At 42.0% G+C, this 23,333-nt stretch overlaps 1 protein-coding gene, 1 long non-coding RNA gene and 1 pseudogene across 7 annotated transcripts; 2 read left to right on the top strand and 1 right to left on the bottom strand.

Annotated features, from left to right (window-relative positions):
- Positions 1 to 1,905: 1,905 nt before the first annotated feature.
- On the bottom strand, positions 1,906 to 23,319 carry WDCP (WD repeat and coiled coil containing). 6 transcript variants are annotated; one of them, XM_072770914.1, is made up of 4 exons: positions 22,621 to 23,316; positions 8,045 to 9,890; positions 4,995 to 5,112; positions 1,906 to 3,772 (listed from the first exon to the last, which is right to left on the bottom strand). In XM_072770914.1, the coding sequence occupies exons 1-4, from the start codon at positions 22,800 to 22,802 to the stop codon at positions 3,645 to 3,647; spliced, it is 2,274 nt and encodes a 757-aa protein (XP_072627015.1). In that variant the 5' UTR covers positions 22,803 to 23,316; the 3' UTR covers positions 1,906 to 3,644. The 6 variants fall into 6 exon arrangements, with proteins under 6 accessions (XP_072627015.1, XP_072627020.1, XP_072627016.1 ...); XM_072770919.1 differs by lacking the exon at positions 22,621 to 23,316 and adding an exon at positions 21,994 to 22,119; XM_072770915.1 differs by lacking the exon at positions 22,621 to 23,316 and adding an exon at positions 19,924 to 20,019.
- LOC140600722 (large ribosomal subunit protein eL32 pseudogene) lies at positions 14,674 to 15,195 on the top strand (annotated as a pseudogene).
- On the top strand, positions 22,191 to 23,280 carry LOC140601651 (uncharacterized). The gene is made up of 3 exons (XR_012004646.1): positions 22,191 to 22,349; positions 22,862 to 23,055; positions 23,208 to 23,280. It is a non-coding gene; the product is annotated as an uncharacterized lncRNA (long non-coding RNA).
- Positions 23,320 to 23,333: the final 14 nt, after the last annotated feature.

Raw genomic sequence — 23,333 nt, 5'->3', positions numbered from 1 at the left:
ACAGAATCAAGCCCTGCATCAGCTCTCTGCTCAGCAAGGAGTGTGCTTGGGATTCTCTCTCTCTCCCTCTGCTCTCCCCATGGGTGCCTGAATGTACACACACACACACACACACTCTCTCTCTCTCAAAATAAATAAATAAAATCTTAAAAAAAAAAAAAAAGACCCTAGAGACTTCTCAAACAGGATGGGACATACTTAGCAAGAATATTCAAGGCACAGGCACCTGGGTGGCTCAGGTCAGGATCCCAAAGTCCCGGGATTGAGCCCTGCATCAGGCTCCCTGCTGGGTGGGAAGTCTGCTTTTACCTCTACCTCTCATCCCGCTCCTGCTCTCGCTCTCACTCTTAAATAAATAAATAAATAAATAAATAAATAAAAAATAAATAATCTAAAAAAATTACAGGTAATATTGTTTATAATCACAAAAATAAAACCAGGGAACAGTGCAAATATGCACAACAGGAAATGGATATATTACAGTAACTCCAAACAGTGAAAATAACAGAACAAACATGTAACAAGCATGGTTCTTAGAAACAATACTGAGAGAAAAGCATTAAGTTGCAGAGGACTATATGCAATATCACACTATTGTATAAAGCTCAAAAATAAGGGGATATAAACACTATATTGTTTAGGCCAATGTATATAGGTGGTTGTGGCAAAAAAAAAGAAAGGAATGGGGACACCTGGGTGGCTCAGCAGTTGAGCGCCTCCCTCTGGCCCAGGGTGTGACCCTGTTGTCCTGGATGAGTCCCACATTGGATAGAGTCCCACATTGGGCTCCTGCATGCAGCCTGCTTCTCTCTCTGCCCGTGTCTCTGCCTGTGTGTGTGTGTGTCTCATGAATAAATAAAATCTTAAAAAAAAAAAAAAAAGGAATGAATGATCATTACAATAATCAAGAGATTAGTTCCCTTGGGGTGGAGTTATCTCTACGGAGAAGGATCCAGAATGGTTTCTAGCAACTTTCTGATTTCTTTTTTTTTAAGATTTTAATTATTCATGAGAGAGAGAGAGAGAGAGAGGCAGAGACACAGGCAGGGGGAGAAGCAGGCTCCATTCAGGGGAGCCTGACGTGGGACTTGATCCTGGGTCTCCAGGATCAAGTCCTGGGCTGAAGATGGCACTATAAACCGCTGAGCCACCTGGGCTGCCCAACTTTCTGATTCTTAAATTAGGTGGTAAGTGGCTCATTTTATTAGTAAGCCTTCCTGGGCTGCCTGGATGGCTCAGTTGGTTAAGCATCTGCCTTTGGCTCAGGTCATAATCCCAGGGTCTAGGCTTCCAGCTCAGCAGGAAGTCTGTTTTTCACTTTCACTGCCTCTCTCCCTGCTCTCTCCAATTAAAATTTTTTTTTTTTTTTTTTTAATTAATCCTTTCTGGGACGCCTGGGTGGTTCAGTGGTTGAGCGGCTGCCTTTGGCCTAGGGCGTGATCCTGGAATCGTGGGATCGAGTCCCACGTCGAGCTCCCTGCATGGAGCCTGCTTCTCCCTCTGCCTCTCTATGTCTCTCATGAATAAATAAAATATTTTAAAAATATATAAATATAAATAAATTAAGCCTTTATATGTATTGTGTGCATCAAATAATATACCCATACAAAATTCAGAAAAATTTGGGTACCAAATGAGATTTGTAAATAACGTCTTTCCTTATGCAAAATATTCTCAACAGAACATTAAACAATACTTAAAAGATTATAGCTCTTCTGTCCTTGTTTCCAAAGCCAGCAAATACTGGATTATCTTCTATAGCTCCAATGACTATAATAATAGCAGAGGCCAAGGAAATGTCTTTTGTATGAGAGTTGTCATGGAATCACATTTGTTGTAAAGAAATACCTAATTTATGTGCCAGACTGTCCACCAGAAGAAATACAGAGACAACGTACACAAACATAAAATCAAGAAATTGTCTTTATACGAGCGATAATCACAGAGAAAATAACATCAGAACATTCACAACGGCCACAACAACCATTAGTGATTTTATTGACTCATTCACAGGACTGACCAGGGAAATGGTGGCTATTACCTGTACCTTGAGGCACCCGCACTGATCTTACTGCCTGGTCCCCAGGCCCCTCAGGCTTTATAATAGTCTTTCATCTCGCCCAGACACTTCCTTTGCAGACAGAACCAGGCCTCAAGACTGTCCTCGGCCACTGCTCTCAAGCACCTGATTACAGACCAACGGCCTCCACTTCCATTATCCCAGCAGCTGCCTAATGCATCTGAACCACAAAATGTGCCCTCACTTCTTTCCTATTCCAGCTTCATCTTCATAAATGGTAACAGACAGACAGGAGTCCCCAAGGGTATGGAGTTGTTTTTTTTCCAGATAATTTTCAAGGAAAGGGGGCAAAAAGATGCATATGTGCTAATGGAACCTCAATGGCTGAAACAATTTATCTGCAGATGTACCCTGAGTAGCCACACACTCATCAATTTGTCATGATGCCGTCACTGAAATATATGATTCTGTTCGAGAAATGGCATGTCTATCTGAAGTTGCAATCAGGGCTCTTTCCACTTTACTAACTCGGCACTTTTGCCCATAATTATAATAAGTTGGTACTTTTGACTTACCTCAGATTGAGTGAAATTTCCAATTCTCTGAACTATGTTCTCTCACAGACTATACTGGTCTCTAAGACTTGAGAACATCAAAATTAAAGTGACAACTTAACTGAGGGAGCTAACTACTGGACAAAAATAGGACATTTTTATGATCCTAAAACTGGGGGGCGGGCATTCTAGGGAGAAAATCAGGAGTAGTGACAGCATGTAATCATGCCCTAGACCGCACCAGAGCTTGGCGTTGTACCGTTAACATAAGCACATCCTCAAGTAGGGTCCACAGGGGTCAAAGCACTTGATAGTTCATCTGAAATTTGCCTGGGGCTACTTTTTAGGAGTATCTGGACCTTGGTTAGCCAGAATTTTTTAAGGAAGCTGGTTGAGTTAGGTTTAGATCCTGGCAGGTCCAGCCCACATCAGAACGACTGCCTATTCTGGGGACAGAAGTCCACTTAATTTTTTTGTCTTCTTTTGAGCTCTGCTGATTCCTGCTGGTTTGAGTAAGGAGGATATGTTGGAGCATATGTTCTCCAGTACCTCTCATTATCATCTTTAAGCCAAGGAAATGATCTATAACAATGCTGAAGTACCTTTTAAGTGCTTCTAAGACAGCTTTAACAGTTTTGGGCAAGGGACAGAAAGCCTCAGAGAAACCATAAAACACAATCCATATGGCACCATAATACTGTTTTGTTCTGGGAATTTTGCCCTTAGACAAAATCACACAGTCACGAATACATAAACAACCACTTTTTGAGCCATCTAACAAAGACTGAGCTCTGCTCCAGAGCAGTGAGCTTCAGCCCGGGGTGGGGAAAAGGGAAAAACAGCCAACGGTGGCAGGTGCTTCCTCGCTGAGTGACAGCGCCAACCCCAGCTGAGGAGAGTCCCTGGCGGAAAAGAGACCTCGTCTGTAATGGCCTCATCTGAAAAGCTATGTATGCAGCAAATACTCCACAAATAAGTATCAGGCAGTGCTGCTTCAACGGGCAGGTCAGCCAGTGGCATCTGGACTCTGGACAGTCAGGTCTTTAAAGGCTTCAAGAGAAGGAGCAGGATTAAGACTCTGAGACAGAGTCTGTGAAGACATTTGTGCTGCCATCTCTGATGGTTATTTCCTGAGTGGCCGTGAAAGTTAATGGGATGAAGCCTTCGCTATCAGCACAGAGAAGGATCCAGTGTGAGTCTGCAAGGAAAATAAACATAGGCAATTTAGGGTATCTCATCTTATTCTATAAAGAAAAATAAGACAAAAATTTTTTTGAGGGTAGGAATAGAGTAGTTGGTAATATTGAACTGATCATCATAAGACCAAGAAGAGGATGGGGAGACTGAAGGACAGTACTACGGAGGGTGAGGTTATACGGCAGGAGTGGGTAATGATGACGTAGGCATAGCTAGAGGACATCCATTTTTAACCAGGAGAGAGGCATGTATTACTCAGTGCTATGCACACACGTGTTAGGGTTTGTGTGGAGTATCCCTATCTACACGTTCTTTAGCAGTTTCTCCAGAAACTATGTGAAGGTGGAAATAGCTACTCTCTGGAGGAACCTTTATTCTTTAGATCCATGCCAACCTCTAGACATCTAAGCATGCTGAACTGACTACTGCTAGACAAGAATGGTCCAGAAAACCCTGAATGGTTTGTTCTGGGGTAACCTAGGACCAGTGGCTTAAAAACAGCCTGTAAAACATCCAGAGACATTTTTATTAGTGCTATGTATGATGCTGAAAACTGGAAACCACTTAAAGGTCAAAGAAAATATGGTGCACCCAGAATGGAATATTAACCCCACCCAGGACAAATGACAATTATTAAGTCACATCACAAACACATGTGTCAAAACAGAAAAGTGCTGGCGCTACAATGTTCAAGGGAGGAAAAAATGAAACCGATTTCATGTTCAATGTGGTGGCTACCAATAGAAGAATGAGGCATGAAAAACCACCATGCTGTGTACCTGATGGAAGGGGCATATGGCTCAGTCCACTGGCATTTAGGGATGCCCTTCACATTCCCGTGATTGTTGTATATTAAAATGACAACTCCTTTAAATATTTTGCAATGCTGCTATGATCTTTGTTTAGTGCCACAGGTATATATGAGGTTTTATGTCACTCCTTTGCAGTTGTTATACATTGCTTTGTTTTTTTTTCATGTGTACATTTAGGTCTTCCAGCTAGGCTGTTAAGTTTTAAGTTTCTTAAGGGTAGAACCCATATTTTCCATGTTTTTTTGGCACCTATAATAGACGTGGGTATACTGTAGGCAATGAACAAGAATTCACTACCTAGTGAATCACTGAATGGTTCATATACTTCATCTTCATTATCAGTGAAAGTTACAAAATAGATGGTAGAAGGAGGTTGGTGAGGGGTACAGCCAATTTCTCAATTCTACCTACCATGAAGCATTTCAATAAGAGAGAGGCCGAAAGTCTGCTGGACTGTACTGAGCCTTAGTTTGCCATTGCAGAGGAGAATGGCTCTTTTTTCAACACCAGGACCTACATTATAAGATTTCTTCAAATATAAAAATAAAAGTGGTTAAACTGACTGCAGAAGCAACAGAGTTAACATTTCTTAAGAATAGAATGTATAAGTAGTTTTTAAAAATATTATCACTATAACTGGACCAGTTATAAATAAGGAGCTTTGGGCTACATTATTTAATACAACAAAAGGATTAGATCACAAAATATTTATGGGTTAGATTACCATGACATTCCTACTTAAAATATTTTAGGAAATTTTTAAAAAGCAACTATGACAAAATCCTAACAACTGTTTTGTTTTGCTTTACAGATTTTATTTATCTACTCATGAGAGACAGAGAAAGAGAGAGGCAGAGACATAGGCAGAGGGAGAACCAGACTTCTCTAGAGGAGCCTGATGTAGGACTCGATCCCAGAACCCTAGGATCATGCCCTGAGCCAAAGGCAGACACTTAACCATTGAGCCACCCAGGTATCTCAATGCTAACAACTGTTAAATCCAGATGCCAGATATAAAAAGGAGTTCATTATGTAGTCTTTATTTATGTGTATAATTTTTCCATAATAAAAATATATGTTAGAGATTTTTCATAATAAAAAAATTTTTAATCCAGCTTTAAACTACTTTTGGTTCCTTTAAAAACCACATCCAAAGGGCACTGGGATGGCTCAGATGGTTAAGTGTCTGCTTTCAGCTCAAGTCATAATCTCTGGGTTCTGGGATGGAGCACTACATCAGGCTCCCAGCTCAGTAGGGAGTCTGTCTTTCTCCCTCCCCGCCGCCCCCCGCGCTCATGCTCTCTCTCTCTTTTTCTGTCTCAAATAAATGAGTAAAATCTGTAAAAAATAATTTTAAAAAATAATACAAACCTATATATTAAACACTAGTAAATTTTAAGAAAAAACTAAAATACCTCTTCTTCATCTTTTTTTTTTTTTAAGATTTTATTTATTTATTCATGAGAGACACACAGAGAGAGAGAGAGAGGCAGAGACACAGGCAGAGGGAGAAGCAGGGTCCATGCAGGAAGCCCAACATGGGACTTGATCCTAGGTCTCCAGGATCAGGCCCTGGACTGAAGGCAGCGCTAAACCGCTGAGCCACCCGGGCTGCCCTTGATCACTGTTAAATAAGAGTTTATATATTATTTATCAATGATTCGATACCAACTTTCTACAAATATCTTAAAATGAAGATATAGAAGTCCACAGTTATCAAATGAGTGTGATATTGGTAAAATTCTAGACAAGAGGTCAGCATTATAGTAGTTAGAGTATGGAGAACCCAGAGAATTAGATCCCAGTATATAAATTTATAGATGACAAATGTGGTGGTAGATCAAGTTCAGTGGGATTAAAGATGAATTTATTTTATTTTATTTTTTTAAAGATTTATTTATTCATGAGAGACACAGAGAGAGAGAGAGGCAGAGACATAGGCAGAGGGAGAAGCAGGCTCCTCGCAGGGAGCCCGATGTGGGACTCGATCCTGGAATCTGGAATCACAAACCGTATCAGGCTCCTTGTGCGGGGAGCCTGCTTCTCCCTCTGACTATGTCTCTGCCTCTCATTCTCTGTCTCTCATGAATAAATAAAATCTTAAAAAAATAAAAAGAAAGAAAGTAAGCTCTATGCCCAATGTAGGGCTTGAACTCAAGATCCTGAGATCAACGGCTGCGTATTCCATATACTGAGCCAGCCAGGTGTCCCAAAGATGGACTTTTAATAATGCTGCCAGCACAACTGGTTATCTCTCAGAAAATAAAAGTGGGCCATACACCAAAATTTAATGAAAGATTAAAAACTTCAATGTAAAAACTAATATAATAAAATAGTAAGAGAATCTAGACTATTACATGTACATTAATTTCTATAATATACAAAAAACCTCTTATAAACTGATAGCTCAATAGGAAAAAAATGAGCAATAGGCAATTAATCCTTAATTAGCCAAACACCATGAAGACATACTCAAATTCACTAATAGTAAAGGAAATACAAAGGAATAAAAGTGAAAAGCACTTCACACTTATCAGACTGATGAGGATTTGAGGGAAAGGACAGTCCCATAGGTTGAGGATGGGTATGTGAGGATACATTAAGTACAAAATCTCTGAGAGGCAATCTGGTAGCTCTGTTAAAAGTAGAAACATATATATACTCTTCAAATTAGCACTTCCACTTCTGGGAACCAACCCAACAGAAATAAAAGTAGGAGTACAAATAGATACACAGAAGAGTACTACTACAGCACGACTTGGAGTGACTGAAGACACAAAAGTGAAGAAGCCAAAGGCAATGTGAATATCCACCAACACGGGACCAGCTACATCAACAGTGCACTCTCAGCACCAAGAATGTACCCTAGGACCCTGTTTTGTACAACAATGACAACCTCTCCCACATCTATAGACCTATGTATATAAAGAAGTGTGTAAGATTATATGAGTATGACCTAAAATAGTGGAGGGAGCCACATTAAGCCGTGGGTTAAAGCGGATTATGGTGGGGGGCAGGGCCAAGTTCAATGGGAAAGAAAAAATGTTTATGATAAAAACAGATAAGATATAATCCCATTTGTGTAATACTGTATGTTTGCAGATGCATTAAACTTTTTAAAATCAACCTAACCTTTCTCTCTGCATAAGGAAAAGTTTCCCACAGTGAAATACCACATAAGGAAAATTCTTTTTTTTCTAAATATAAATTGCCAGGATGAGTACACTCATTCATATTTTATACCACGCATGTGATATAATCACAGTGTATGCTGGCATGTGTGCCCATCTGGTTGGCAGCCAACCAACCCAGAGAGGTATAACAACTTGCCTGTAATGTAACATGCCCAGTTCAGTGAAGTTCAGCTAGAACACCATCTTCCTCATCAATGAATTTTTCTTACCAGTACCCACTGGCTGCAGGAACTTTTACGTACAGTGGTAGCTCCTCAAAGAAGTTACCTGATAAGTGATGTGCACATAGGGCAGATCCTGAGAGGGCGGATACACAGGAGAGGACTTCTCACGATGTAGAGCATCTGTGAGTTCAGAAAGACATCGCTGTACTTCAGTCAGGGTCCTAGATAAAATTTCCATTTCCTTAGACAGCTGGTAAATTTCCTTTTCCCTTGGTAAGTTCTTTCTTGGAAGCAAATTAGGAGGTTCTGGACTTAGGGTGTGGTTGGGTGTGCTCCTGGATCTGGGCAGTGATACTGAGCCGTTAACAGGCTCAGCATCTAGAGTTTTAAGAGTGATGAAGCCATCACAGACACTGGTTGGAGGACTTTTGATTTCTTTAATAAGGGTTCTTTCAGGCTTTCCACTTTGCCTGCTGCCTTTAGCTATTAAGAGCCCTCTGTTTTGGTAACAAAAATCTGGGGAAAGACTTTCAATTAGTTTTTTTCTGTCTGTTTTATTTAACAGAGTGCTGAAAGTAGAGTATCCACTCCGGTTTTCACTCGATGTGACTGGAAGTTCTTCTTCCAATGTTACTTCTCTAACAATCAAATGAATGGTATACTGATCAGTCTTTGAAGAAGGAAGAAATGCTGAATCAGTGGATTTTTGTCTTCCTACCAAAATTAATAATAACTTATCTGTCAGGAAACATAAACCTTTTGGCTTTTCATTTCTCTCTAATTGAATTTGCTGGATGTTTGGTGTGAACGATGGAATGACAGAATAGATAAAAATTATATTGTAAGTATTGGAAGCCACCGCCACCACCTGTGCTTTAAGATTAAAAGCTATTAGATCAGGAGCCAGAATGCCGGGAATGGTGACTTTTTTGGTCTGGGTGACCTCTTTCTCAAAGGTCACAAGGACCAAATGTGAAGAATCCAGGCCAGTTCCTGTCAAGAAGTCCTTTTTTCTTAGGCAAATAAGAGAACTACTCTCAGACGTAGCTGTATTGAAATGTATATGAGTTAGATCCAGAGGATCTGAAGAGGAAGAAACAGGAGACACTGATGTTTCAAAATTTGTTTCAGAAGCAACTGCTCCCTCATCCCCAATGGGTACTTCCTCAGTAATTGGTGAAGTACACAAACGAGTGTCTTCACCACCAGGTGGAATGGCAAAGGTTTCGGATGCATTTAAGCCACAAATCTTATCTAGTGGAAGCTCAGTGGCTATAGCAACCTGTGAGTTCACAGTGGCACTAAGGGAGCGCACATGGCTGTCCACATCAAACACCGGATGGAAGGAGCACCTGTGGAGAGTCTTCTGAGCACTGTCCCAAATATAGGAATGCAGGCTGCTACCAGATGCCACCACCAGCCTCCGGCCATCCTGGGTCCAACAGGCACAGTGAATGAGGCCCTGGGTGTCAATGTCCACTTTCACCCTGGAGCAGTCACAGTGAACACTTGGGAAGACTGACACATCCTGTGCAGTCAACACAGCCAGGACAGCACTCTTTGGATGCCACACACAGCCCTGGGGAAGGACAGGGAGTGACTGTCTAATCTCACAGATCCAAGACATCACCCATTTGATCGTCTCCGTAGTGCTGGGACACAGCTGCCACACAATGACATGATTCTTGTGCTGGACAGCGAGCAGAGCAGCCATGTCAGCTACACCAGGCGGGGCCCAGGACACCCCATATACATGTTCAAACTGTCCGATGACCTTGGAGTCCCCAAACCTGGCCTCTCCACTGTGAAGCTGTAAATCAGTTAGGACTACCTGATTCCCGTCAGTCCAGACCAGGCCATGAACTGGGTGTACTGCCTGGTACAATGCATTCATCCCTGTCCTGAGAAGTCTTCCTTCTCCCAACTCCATCCTTTTGGATACAGGTTGTCTGAAATCAGTAAAAAGGAAAGTTTTAGTGGGAGAATATAATCAGACAAATCCAAAACATAGGACATTTTACAAGACAAATTGGCTTAGGCCTTTCACAGGTCAATGTTTCAAGGAGATAAAAGGACAAAGGAATGTGACAGGTTAAAAGACACTACTGAGCCATAACAAGCAAACACAATTTGTAAACTTTAATTGGTTCTTGAATTGAGGAAATAACATTTTCTATAAAAAATAGTTATTTTTATAATTATTTTTTTTTAAATATTTTATTCACGAGAGACAGAAAGAGAGAGAGGGAGAGGGAGAGAGAAGCAGAGACACAGGCAGAGGGAGAAGCAGGCTCCATGCAGGGAATGCAACGTGGGACTTGATCCCAGGACTTCAGGATCACACCCTGGGCCAAAGGCAGGCGCCAAACCATTGAGCCACCCAGGGATCCCTGATATTTTTATAATTAGAGAAATATGAATATGCAATGGATATTAGAAGATATAGTAGAGTTATTCATTTTCTTAAGTGTGACCATGGTATTGCGGTTATGAAGGAGAAGGTCCTTACCATTTAAATATGATGCTTAAGCATTTGGGGTAAAATGAGATGATGCCTACAATTTGCTTTCAATTGGTTTTGCAAAAAAACAAAAACACCAAACTCCATACATTTTATATAGAAATGCAGAAAGATCAAATAGATGTAGCAAAATGTTAATAATTCTTGAATCTAGATTGAGGCTATATTGGTATTCATGGTACCTTATTTTTATTTTTTAAAGATTTTATTTATTTATTCATGAAAGACATAGAGAGAGACAGGCAGAGACACAGGCACAGGAAGAAGCCGGCACAGGGAGAAGCAGGCTCCATGCAGGGAGCCCGATGTGGGACTCGATCCCAGGACTCCAGGATCATGCCCTGGGCAGAAGGCAGGCACTAAACCACTGAGCCACCCGGAGATCCCTGTATTGACAGTACTTTAAATCTAAAAAAGTTTTCAAAATAAAAAATTGAGGGGTGCCTGCGTGGTTCAGTTGGTTAAGCATCCAACTCTTGATTTTAGCTCAGGTCACAATCTCAGGGTTGTGAGATCGAGCCCCACACTGGGCTCCACACTCACTGGGGAGTGTGTATGAGGATTCTCTCTCTCCTTTATCCTCTGCCCCTACTTCACTCATGCTCTCCCTTTCTCGCTCGCTCTAAAAACAAACAAACAAAACCCGAGAAAGACCTCTTTCACCATCCAATTTCTGTTCTTTCACTGCCAAATCACATTAATTGATATTTACATCCCTGATTTTATTGGTACTTATTTCCTTAACTCCCTTCAAGATGGCTTTTTCTTTTTAAAGATTTTATTTATTTATTCATGAGAGACAGAGAGAGGCAGAGACACAGGCAGAGGGAGACAAAAGCTCCCTGTGCAAGGAGCCTAATGCGGGACTCAATCTCAGGACCCCAGGATCATGACCTGAGTTGAAGGCGGATGCTCAACCGCTGAGCCACCCAGGTGTCCCACATCTGCACTCTTCTCCTGGCTCCTTTGCTGAGCTGCAATGCTATTCAAAGATTTGTTAGGCTTCACATGATGGCTGATATTAGCCCTGCCCACATTGACTTCAAACTTGATGTGCATTAAAAAAAAAAAAAAAAAAGGCTTTTTTGTTCTCAACAGCAGTTCCTTTTTTTTTTTTTTTTAAGATTTTATTTATGAGAGACACACACACACAGAGAGAGAGAGAGAGAGAGAGAGAGAAAGAGGCAGAGACACAGGCAGAGGGAGAAGCAGGCTCCATGCAGGGAGCCTGATGTGGGACTCGATCCCGGGTCTCCAGGATCAGGCCCTGGGCTGAAGGGGCAGGCACTAAACCGCTGAGCCACCCCGGGATCCCCATCAACAGCAGCTCCTTAATGGATATCACCGTTCTCATATTCACTCAGGCTAAAAACTCATCTCCTGTACTCTCAGTTAGTCACCAAGTCCTATTAGTTCTTAGAACTCTTTGGGAATCCAGTCCTTGTCATTCCTACCAGCACCATCCTGAATCACATCACTGTCACCTCGAGCCCAAATGACTGCAAAAATCTCCTCTAGTGTGGTTCCCCAACTTGTCTTTCTCTAGTCCATCTGTGCAAGACCAACCTTAAAAGGTCCTTTTAGGAATATCATTTATCAGCTTAAAAATCGACAGATGTTATCCACTGCCTGGAGCTGTGCTGTTAAATAAAGTAGCTACTAACCATGTATGCTTTGTAAATTTAATTAAAAATTTTAAAAAATCCAGCTTCTCAGTCACACTAGCCCTTTTTTGAAGTGGTTGAAAGTCACATGTGGCTTAGTGGCTCTCATATTGGACAAGGCAGGACGGAACATTTCCATCAGTTAAGAAAGTTCTGATGGACAGCACTGGCTGACAGGATCACATCTGAACTCTTCGGCTGGGCATTCAAACCCCAAGTGTGGACATACTTACCCCCCAGGTCTTCTATTTATTCATCTTCATAGTTACAATGCCTGGCCCATTCAAAACATGTAATAAATGACAGGTGAATTGAAGGCCCGGCTTAAATACCACGTCCTCCGAGAAGTCTTCCTGAATCATCCTACAAAGGTGATACTTTCCTCCTAATTCCTTTTTTTTTTTTTTAAAGATTTTATTTATTTATTCATAGAGACAGACAGAGAGAGAGAGAGGCAGAGACACAGGCAGAGGGAGAAGCAGGCTCCATACAGAGAGCCTGACGTGGGACTCGATCCAGGGTCTCCAGGATCACGTCCTGGGCTGCAGGCGGCGCTAAACCGCTACGCCACGGGGGCTGCCCTTTCCTCCTAATTCCTATAGCCCTTACAGTCCAAAGCACTCCTGTGACATCTTCAGTTTATTACTTGTGATCATCAGTCCTTCTTTCATGTCCTAGCTCTCAATTCACAACTCACACACAAAGGCCTTGAGAGTAGGAACTAAGCTTCTTTGCCTGTCAGTTCCTAGCGCATTTCATAAGTGCTGGCAAGTACTTTCAGATGGATTGCTCTGTATTCATTACATCATAAAAGGAGTTTCCAATTGGGTCATGGTATCACCAGGGGTTGTGTTGTCATCAGTTTTGTTTGTTGCTTTAGGCTCTTATGATACTGTCAGTAAATCTCTTTGTACTGCATTGGACGTTCTTTCCAAGTCTGTTAAATAATCCAGCCTCTTCCTAACAATCAAAACAATGGGGGATATATATTAAGAGCTATTTCCCTCCCCTACTGGGCCACAGAGTCCTAATACAGACATACACCAGCATTTCTCATTTTCTGTATGATTTAAAAAAAGAAAAAGGTTAACCAACCATACATATGAGGACAAGTTCCCAGGTCTTAAAGAACTCATACTGTCATTTAAACCATGAGGACAAACAATCAAACTATGTTAATAGGGGTGCCTGGGTGGCCCAGCCCCTTAAGCAGCTGCCTTGGATTCAGGTCCTGATCCTGGAGTCTCAGAATCAAGCCCCCATATGGGGCTCCCTGCTCAGCGGAGGGCCTTCTCCCTCTCCTTCTGCCCCTACTCCAGCTCGTGCTCTCTCTCTCTCTCACTCTTGTTCACTCTCTGATAAATAAATTAAATCTTTTAAAAGTGTTTAAAATTAAAAAAAAATTTAAAAGATTTTATTCATGAGAGATAGAGACATAGAGGAGAAGCAGGCTCTATGCAGGAAGCCTGATGCAGGACTCGATCCTAGGACTCTGGGATCACTCCCTGAGCCAAAGGCAGATGCTCAACTGCTGAGCCACTCAGGCATCCCTAAATTTTTAAAAAAATAATGTTAATAAATCATATATTTGTATGATATAATTTCAACATTTTATAAAACTAATGTAGGATTTCGTAACAATGAAATGTTTCTTCCTAGAGTAGTTCCGGGGGGGGGGGGGGATCTTTATTTCTAGTGATTATTATAATGCAGAGACTCTATCAGTGCCACAGTATGAAAATCTTTCCTTGAATCACCTTATGTACAGAACCTGGTCTACATTGCTTTAGTGAGCTTCAAGTTCAGATGCACTAAAAGTTGGCTTCGGAGGGACTCCTGGCTCAGTGGATGAAAGTCTACCTTTGACTCAGCGTGTGATCCCAGGGTCTGGGATCAAGTCCCACATTGGGCTCCTTGCAGGGAGCCTGCTTCTCCCTCTGCCGATGTCTCTGCCTCTCTTTCTGTGTCTCTCATGAATAAGTAAATAAAATCTTAAAAAAAAAAAAGTTGGCTTTGGAAAACCGAACAGCCTAAGCTCTAACGTCATTTCTAGCATCCCTGGATGGTGAGTTCACACATATCTAAGATACATAAGGTCAGATGAGAATACGGCAGTAACGAGAATAAGTTGGATATTCTAACTTATCTCAAAGATGAGTATTCATTTTCAAATATAGATAAACATGACAAGCAATCTTTATCTAAAAGGCAAAAAAAAAAATCGCCTCAGGTAAATCCTATTTCAAAATTCTATCAGTGAGTTTATATATATATATATTTTTTTAAATATATATATATATAAAATATTGGCTGCAGGAATAAAATGTTGCAACAATAAATGTGCAAGACTGATTTTTAGACAAAAACAATTAAGAACTTTCACATAGTCGTTAACAAAGAGTACATTAGCTAGATAACTTAAAGAAAAACATTATATTTTTTTGACCAAAAGATGTTTATGAAATTTATTCTTTTAGATTTATTTATTTAGAAAGGATGGGGCTCTTTTCCTCACCGCTGCCTGCAGAGGTGGCAGCCATCTATTGCTGGGACTGCTTGACACCATCTCTGTCTCTTTCTTGAAGGCCTCATGGCTATCCTCAGACCTCTGGTACAGCCCAAGATCATTAAAAAGAGGATCAAGAAGTTCATCCGGCACCAGTCAGACAGATATATCAAAATTAAGCGCAACTGGCGGAAACCCAGAGGCACTGACAACAGGGTATGTGGAAGATTCAAGGGCCAGATCTTGATGCCCAACATTGGTTATGGGAGCAACAAGAAAACAAAGCACATGCTGCCCAGTGGCTTCTGGAAGTTCCTAGTCCACAATGTCAAGGAGCTTGAAGTGTTGCTGATAGGCAACAAATCTTATTATGCAGAGATTGCTTACAATGTATCCTCCAAGAACCATAAAGTTATTGTGGAAAGGACAGCCCAGCTGGCCATCAGATTCACCAATCCCAATGCCAGGCTGCGTGGGGAAGAAAATGAATAGACAGACAGCTTATGTGCATGTCATATTTGTGTTAATACAACCATAAAACTACAAAAAAAAAAAAAAAAAAAGAGAGAGAGAGAGAGAGAGGGGATGGGGGCAGAGAGAGAGGGAAAGAGAATCTCAAGCAGACTCCCTGCTGGGCACAGAGCCCAATGCAGGGCTCCATCCCATGACCCATAAGATCATGACCTGAGCTGAAATCTCCAATTAGACACTCAACCAACTGACTCGCCTAGTTGCCCCAACACTTATGAAAAATTAAAAAAAGATTTTATTTTTATTTATTTATTCATGAGAGACACAGAGAGAACAAGACAGAGAATCAGAGACACAGGCAGAGGGAGAAGCAGGCTCCATGCAAGGAGCCTGACGTGGGACTTGATCCCGGGTCTCCAGAATCAGGCCCTGGGCTGAAGGCAGTGCTAAACTGCTGAGCCACCGGGGCTGCCCAATGTTATGAAATTTAAATAAAAATATAAAGCACAGTAATAGAAATTAATTCTAATTCTAATATTTGTAAACTCATTCATTATATTGGTATTCATTAAACAAAAAATGTTAAAAACTGTGTTTAACTTTTAGGGTTTTTTTTTTTTTTTTTTTTTTTTTAAGATTTTTTAACAAGTAATCTCTACAACCAACAAGGGGCTTGAACTCACAACCCCAAGATGAAGAGTCACCTGCTCCACCAACTGACCCGGCCAGGTGCTTCTAACTTTTAGTTTTTAAATTTATTTAGCCATGGGTCTTTTAAGAAAACACCCTAAGTGGGAATATTCACCAGTTCTGAGAAGGAATTAAAGGCAGACAGTGAACTTGTCATAAGTTTTCATGAGGTAAAAAAATCTCCAAAATTCCTGATGAATCATTTTTCTGTCCAGACATAATGAAAAAGAGAACGAAGGAAAAAAGTGTTAAATAAAAATGAGGTACCCAAAATATCTTGCACCTCCACAATCCCAGCTGAAAGGAGATGGTTTTTTAGCATTAAAATTGTGTTGTGGACACCTGGGTTGCTCAGCGGTTTGGTGCCTGCCTTCGGCCCAGGGCCTGACCCTGGAGACCCAGGATCGAGTCCCACGTTGGGCATGGGGCCTGCCTGTCCCTCTGCCTGTGTCTCTGCCCCTCTCTCTCTCTGTATCTCTCATGAATAAATAAATAAAATATTTAAAAATAAATAAATAAAATTGTGTTGCATGGTGAGCACAAGTACAACCCAGGAACCAGCATTCCTGAGAAATTATTTTTCCTGTAAAATAAGGTCAAACCTTTGAAATGTAATGGCTATAATGTTTTAATAATAAGTCTTTAATAATAGGAATGAAATTCCAGATTTTTATTTTGTCTCACAGGTTCATTTTATGATTGCCTCTGTAGAATACTAGTTTTTACACTTGGCCATTTCTGCAGCTCAAATACATTTATTGGGCACCTCTAGTTCAAACTTCCCTGATCACAAACAGGATAGTAGAAATCAGTAATTTAGGGAAAATAATAGCAATGCCTATGATAGCAGTTCTCGGTTCAAAGTTTCAAGACAGTGACAGGAATCAAGTAAACAAAAAATGTGCACTCTACTACTAATCCTGTGTCTGTAAGTTAATGTAATCACAATTTTTGGGTGTAGCCCTGCTATGATGCTATGATGCTATGATGAATTAGGGAGAGCCAATAAAACATGCAAGATTGGGCAGCCCCAGTGGCGCAGCGGTTTAGCACCGCCTGCAGCCCAAGGTGTGATCCTGGAGACCCAGGATCAATTCCCACGTCAGGCTTCCTGCATGGAGCCTGTGTCTCTGCCTCTCTCTCTCTGAATAAATAAATAAATCTTAAAAAAAAAAAAAATGCCAGATGCACTGAAAGCCTGAAATGAATCAATTCATCATGGAGTCTATCAATACATTAGATGGGTACCACAAATCCTTTTTGTAAATAGATTATGAGGGATCCCTGGGTGGCTCAGTGGTTTAGAGCCTGCCTTCAGCCCAGGGCGTGATCCTGGAGACCCGGGATCGAGTCCCACGTCAGGCTCCCTGCATGGAGCCCGCTTCTCCCTCTGCCTCTCTCTTTGTCTCTCATAAATAAATAAAATCTTTAAAAAAAAAAAGAAAATGTAAATAGATTATGTAACAATTATATATAATACCATAAATGTATGTAAAGATTAAAATCTTATAAAATTCAAAAATCTAATTCCAAAACACATCATGTTATTTGACAGACTGATCACATTTTTATTGCAGTCCAGGATCCAAGATGTCTTAAAAGCATCTCCTTTTGGGGCTCCTGGGTGGTTCAGTCAGTTAAGCGTCTGCTTTCTGCTCAGGTCATGATCCTGGGGTCATGGATTGAGCCCCACATCAGGCTCCCCGCTCAGGGTGGAGTCGACTTCTCCCTCTCCCTCTGCCCCTCTCCCAGGTCTGTGGTCTCTCTCTCACTCACTCTCTCTGTCAAATAAATAAAATTTTTAAACAAACAAAAAAAAGGATCTCCTTTTTAACGTTTTCAAATAGTTTTTTTCATCTATATTCTTTCTTTAGAGGGAAAAAAAACCCTAAACATGGGTACTTGTATATATTTACATAAAGATGCAGACAAAAATCAGGAATGATTCACACCTAAAGTGTTCAATATTGGTAATTAAAATGGAGTGGGGGTGTTGTAAGAGCTAAAATGGGACTCTCTTTTTCTGTATTTTTTGAAAAAAAAAGTTTTATAATAAACATGTATTCAAATGGCCTTTTTGTGATTGAAAGGAAGATTTATTTATTTTTAAAGGTTCTATTTATTTATTCATGAGAGACAGAGAGAGAGAGAGGCAGAGACATAGGCAGAGGGAGAAGCAAGCTCCATGCAGGGAGCCCGATGCGGGACTCAATCCTGGGACTCCAGGATCATGCCCTGGGCTGAAGGCAGGCACTAAACCGCTAAGCCACACAGGGATTCCCATCAATAAACATATTTATAGTGATGTTTAATCTTACTAGTAAACAAAGAATTGTCTGAACTTGCAGTATCCATTCTTTCACCACTTTTTTTAAAGATTTTATTTATTCGAGAGAGAGAGAGGCAGAGACCCAGGCAGCAGGAGAAGCAGGCTCCATGCAGGGAGCCCTACACGGGACTTGATCCCGGGTCTCCAGGATCACACCCTGGGCTGAAGGTGGTGCTAAACCGCTGAGCCACCTGGGCTGCCCACGCCACTTTTTAAAAAGTAATCTCTACACCCAAGGTGAGGCTTGAACTCATGACCCAGAGATCAAGAGTCGAAGACTCCACTGACTAAACTAGCCAGGCACCTCCTCACCATTCTCTTCTTAACCCACTCCATATTGTCTCTATTATCACCTTTTTGAAATAGCTTTCACCAAGTCACCAGTGCCATCTATGCCACAGAACCCAATGGACATTTTTAAACCATTCTTTACTGAGTAGTATGTAGGTGTCAAAGACAGAACTTGAGAGGTCGCCGTTGAGAAGTCTCTAAATCCACAGAAATGTATTCCCTACTGGGCACCTGGGTGGTAGTTGGTTAAGCATCTGACTCTTGGTTTCGGCTCAAGTGGTGATCTCAGGGTCCTGGGATCAAGCCTGTCAGGCTCTGCACACAATGAGGAGTCTGCTTGAGATTCTCTCTCCCTCTGCTCCCACTTATGCTCTTTCTCTCAAATAAAGAAACATTTAAAAAAAAAAATGTGTTCTCTACCAAACTGCCCGGTGATTGGCTTTTAACTTATCTGCAGCTTATTTCTCATAGTCTTTGCTAGCCTTGTCCTAGCTTGTAGAACCTTTTACTAAGAAGGAATGGTCTATTATGCTTCCACACATGATGTCAGATTAAGTGGGTCTGTGCTGGCTTGGTAAATGGAGAAATAAGTCACCTGTCATTACTAATGAAGAAAACTGCCATCTCTAACTCACTGGTCTTATATAAGATAATATATGTTTTCCTCTAATATCTACTTATGCACTTTTAAAAGACTTTTATTGATAAATAATGCATGATACATTTTCCCAGGCAGAGAAAATTCCTAATGGGCCAATTATATCAAAGGCAATTTATATGATATGTTTTAGGCCACCCAAGTCAGTCTAATATTACTGAGGGTATATAAGGCCAGGGGTAGCATAGGGTAAGGATTTGTAAATAAGAGAAAAACAAATATAATAACATTACTGAGATTTTTAGAAGAATCAATTTTAGTATTTTCATCCTCAGTAACAAGAAGAATTTGGCATATTTTCTCAAAAACCTAACAAAAATTACAAAACTCAGTTCCAAACCTTTGTACTCTACTGCTAGTTCAGGTCTTGATCATCTCTCCCTTTTAAGTAGGGTAGGTCAAGGAGAGGTCCTCTGGACACCAGTCTCGTTTTTCCCACAGAGCCTGGATGCTCTATGTGATTGGGCAAAATCTTTGTGTTCCTTAGATTTATTTATTTGAGAGGGAGAGTGTATGTGTTTGCATGTGCACGAGATGGGGGGTAGGGGTAGAGGGAGAGAATTTTCAAGCAGACTCCTCACTGAGTGCGGGGGGGGGGGTCCTCTGAGGGAGGGGGCTTGATCCAATGACCCATGAGATCATGACTGAGCTCAAATCAAGAGTCAGAGGCTGAAATGACTGTGCTATCCAGGTGCCCCAGGGCAGAATCATCTAAAAAAAAAAAATTACAGCTATGGTCAATTTGTTCTTCTGCTAAATACTATCTCTACAGTCTACATATATATAAAAAAAGTTCCTTCAAAATGTCTTAGCAAGGTATTTCAGGCCTTCTATTTTTTGAGATCAACATACCTTTCCAACCTTGTTTCCCTGAGCATAAAGGGGCCGCTGAGGAATTTGGAAGAACTACCATACATTCATGTGATAATGTGCAGGATGGACCTGAGAAAGAAGAAGGCTGATAAGTTTAATAGGGGCATGAGATAGTTTGAATGTCACAGTGAGCCAAGTTTGTAGCTACTTCAGTAGAGAAAGAGGGCCTGATTCAAGAGATATTTCTAAGGCAAATGGGACAGATAATGGTATCAGGAAAGATAAGAGTGGTGAGGAAGAAAGGAGATGTGAAATTGTTGAGGGACATTTGGGTGGCTCAGTGGTTGAAAGTCTGCCTTTGGCTCAGGTCATGATCCCGGGGGGCTGGGATCCAGTCTCGCATCAGTTTCCCCATAAGGAGCCTGCTTCTCCCTCTGCCTATGTCTCTGCCTCTCTCTCATGAATAAATAAATAAAATCTTTAAAAAATTGTCGAACCATTAATCAGAGATATATAGGGCAGAGTGTGCTTCAAAGGTAATCAGAGATATATAGGGCAGAGTGTGCTTCAGGGTGTGCAGTGTGATAAATTTTGTATTAGATCTGCTTCATGTGGGCAGCCCTGGTGGCTCAGTGGTTTAGTGCCTGCCTTTGGCCCAGGGCCTGATTCTGAAGACCCGGGATCGAGTCCCACGTCAGGCTCCCTGCATGGAGGCTGCTTCTCCCTCTGCCTGTGTCTCTGCCTCTCTCTCTCTCTCTGTGTCTCTCATGAATAAATAAGTAAAAATCTAAAAAAAAAAAAAAAAAAAATCTGCTTCATCTAAGATGTCTATAGGGTAGCAATGTACCTTAGGCAGTCAGAGGTTAAGGGTTTGGAAGTCACTGTCATAATGTAGGTAATTAAAACCAAAGCAGTGGACACCCTGGCTGTGAAAGATCAGAGCCAAGAGAACAAAAGTTGAAATAGCCTTCAGACGTTCCCCAATTATTCTGTATATTAAAAAATATTTAAATTCTCCCTGATGCTAACTGTATCCTTGTGACTATAAGATATAAGGGAGTTTTAGGGAAAGAAAAGTTCACTGTTTTATTACTTCAGGGAAGAGAAGGCCAGAACCAGGACCTGGTACTCAGCCTATGGCCATTTAATTCTTGTTTTCAAGACAACTCAGGTGAGAATCAAGGCGCTTAGGCGAACTGGACCACTTCCAGTAGGTTTTTTTTTTTTTTTTTTTAAGACTTATTTGTTTGTTTGTTTGTTCATATTCAGGCAGAGGGAGAAGCAGGCTCCATGCAGGGAGCCCGATGCCGGATTCGACCCCGGGACCCCAGGATCACGCCCTGGGCCAAAGGCAGCGCTAACCGCTGAGCCACCCAGGGGTCCCCCTCCAGTAGGTTTAAACAGAGTTACACAACCTCCAACTTGTTTTTCTGTTTATTGTGTTTCCACTATAAAATAATTTCAAGTGCTTTACACTTTTTTTCTTTTTAGTCAACACAGGAGAAAGGCAAAAAGGTAAATTCCTAAAAAAGCATATTCATCCAACGGCAAAAAAAAAAAAAAAAAAAAAAAAAATCCCTCTGGGACTTTTTTTCTATGGAAAATGGTTACATTTTCCAACCATACTGTCCAATCTCACATCACGATTTTTTCCACTTATATATTAGCGTTTTCCCATGCCATTTAAATTCTATAAATATTTTTAGAAGCCACTTAATCATATTCACTCCGCGAAGGCGCATACTTTTTCCTCACTGTGGAGACACCTGGTTTTGAGGCTTTAAAGCCAACTTTACCTTCTTGTACGTGACGCTGTGATAAGGCTCTTTATGCATAAAGCACGTTCTTCACCCCGGGTGGCTGCCCCGGGACATAGTCCCAGAAGTGTCACTAGCGAGTCACGTGGAACACATTCAAACCCTCAGCCCCTCCCCCCTCGCGGTCCGCCGCCCGGGCCCCCCGCGCGCCTCCTCCTCCCTTTCTCCCCATCCTCTCGGCACACCTGGGCCCAGCCCACTCCCCAGCAAGCGCCGGCCCCTCCACCTCCCTCCGGGCCCACCCTCAGCCTCCCGACACCAGCTAAGCTGGGCAGCTGCGGAGACAAAATACCTTCGGGATTACTGCCCACAGAAAATAAGACTCCCGGGTGCCGCGGGATCCCGAGCCCGGAGCGAATACCGGAAGCACCGGCCCCCAGGCTCCTGATAGGACAGCGGTAGCCGGGCAAGTCCCACAATGCCCTCTGTCTATTGGCTCTTACTTGTGCCACGTTAGGGGAGGGTCCTTCCCTTTGACCAATAAGCTCGGGCTTCGCTGCATGGATCTCTGGGAGTAGTAGTTTCTGTGAAACTCCATCTACAGTAAACCAGCCACACATTCGCCCTCCCTGAAGGGGAGAGCCTTCCCCCACTTCTCCTCGATTTTCTGAGTCTAAGAAAGAGTACAGGATTCCTAGAGTCTACACGGTTTCTTAACTTTTCTTCGGGGGGGGGGCGGGCGGGGAAGGGGGTCAGGAGGTAGGATGGTATCACTTCTTTAAAATGTGATAAAAATCCCCCCCCCCCCAGAAAAATGTACTTATCCCTATCCTAAATATTGTGCATTCAACTGAAGCTGCTCCATGGACCTATCCGAGTTACAAACCCCTGTCCTACACTTTCCCCAAGAGTGCCTCCCCATGGACCATAGTCCAAGGAAGGACCCAGTGCATCACTAGATTTTAGACTAGCTGCATACCTGGGAGACTCTGGGCCACGCCGTGAAGCAGTCCATGGGGAATTTCGGATGCTGACCCTCATAGTACAGTTGGCCATCATCTTTCTTGAACAAAACAGCCAGTGCTCCTTCAGTGATGCTGATATCCTCAAGTCTGACCTAACCACCTGGGAGCCTTGGGGGTGGGGGTGGAAGAAGAACATTTCTAGGGTCCACTCTGGGTGCCTTTGCTCAGGCTTTTCTCCTCGTGCCTATATTCCAGTGCCACTGGTCAGAACCATGCTTTCACGTCGATCTTTAGAACAATGCAGGGAAAGATGAGAGAAAAAGAGAGGGGAAAAAATAAAGTTCCATTCATTCTTCAAGCAAATGTCATCTCCTCCAAAGATGTTTTTCTAGATTCCTGGAACTCTTTTGGGTGGAGGTGAAGGGTCTAGCGTGGAAGAGGAGCTCAAGGTATAATTTATTCATTCATCCCACAGCACGAATCACTCCACGCTGTAACTAACTCTCCCCGTCCCCGCCCGTCACAAAATTTCATTCTTTGACGACAGCGATTCTGCTTTAATTAAATTGGTATCCTCGGGGCTCTGTTCTTTGCCTTGAAGGTGGGCATCTACCTGTGAGTGCTGGAGAACTACGCGGGACGGCGACCAGGGGTTTAGGGAGATCGCAGTGGGGTAATGGCCGGTGCCCTCCCCCCGCCCGCGCGCACCCCCAGGCTGCTCCTACAG

This window comes from Canis lupus, chromosome 12, assembly GCF_048164855.1.
Source record: "Canis lupus baileyi chromosome 12, mCanLup2.hap1, whole genome shotgun sequence".
Taxonomy (NCBI): Eukaryota; Metazoa; Chordata; class Mammalia; order Carnivora; family Canidae; genus Canis; species Canis lupus.
Note: the sequence above shows the minus strand (reverse complement) of the source record. Positions and strands in the feature narration are given on the sequence as shown.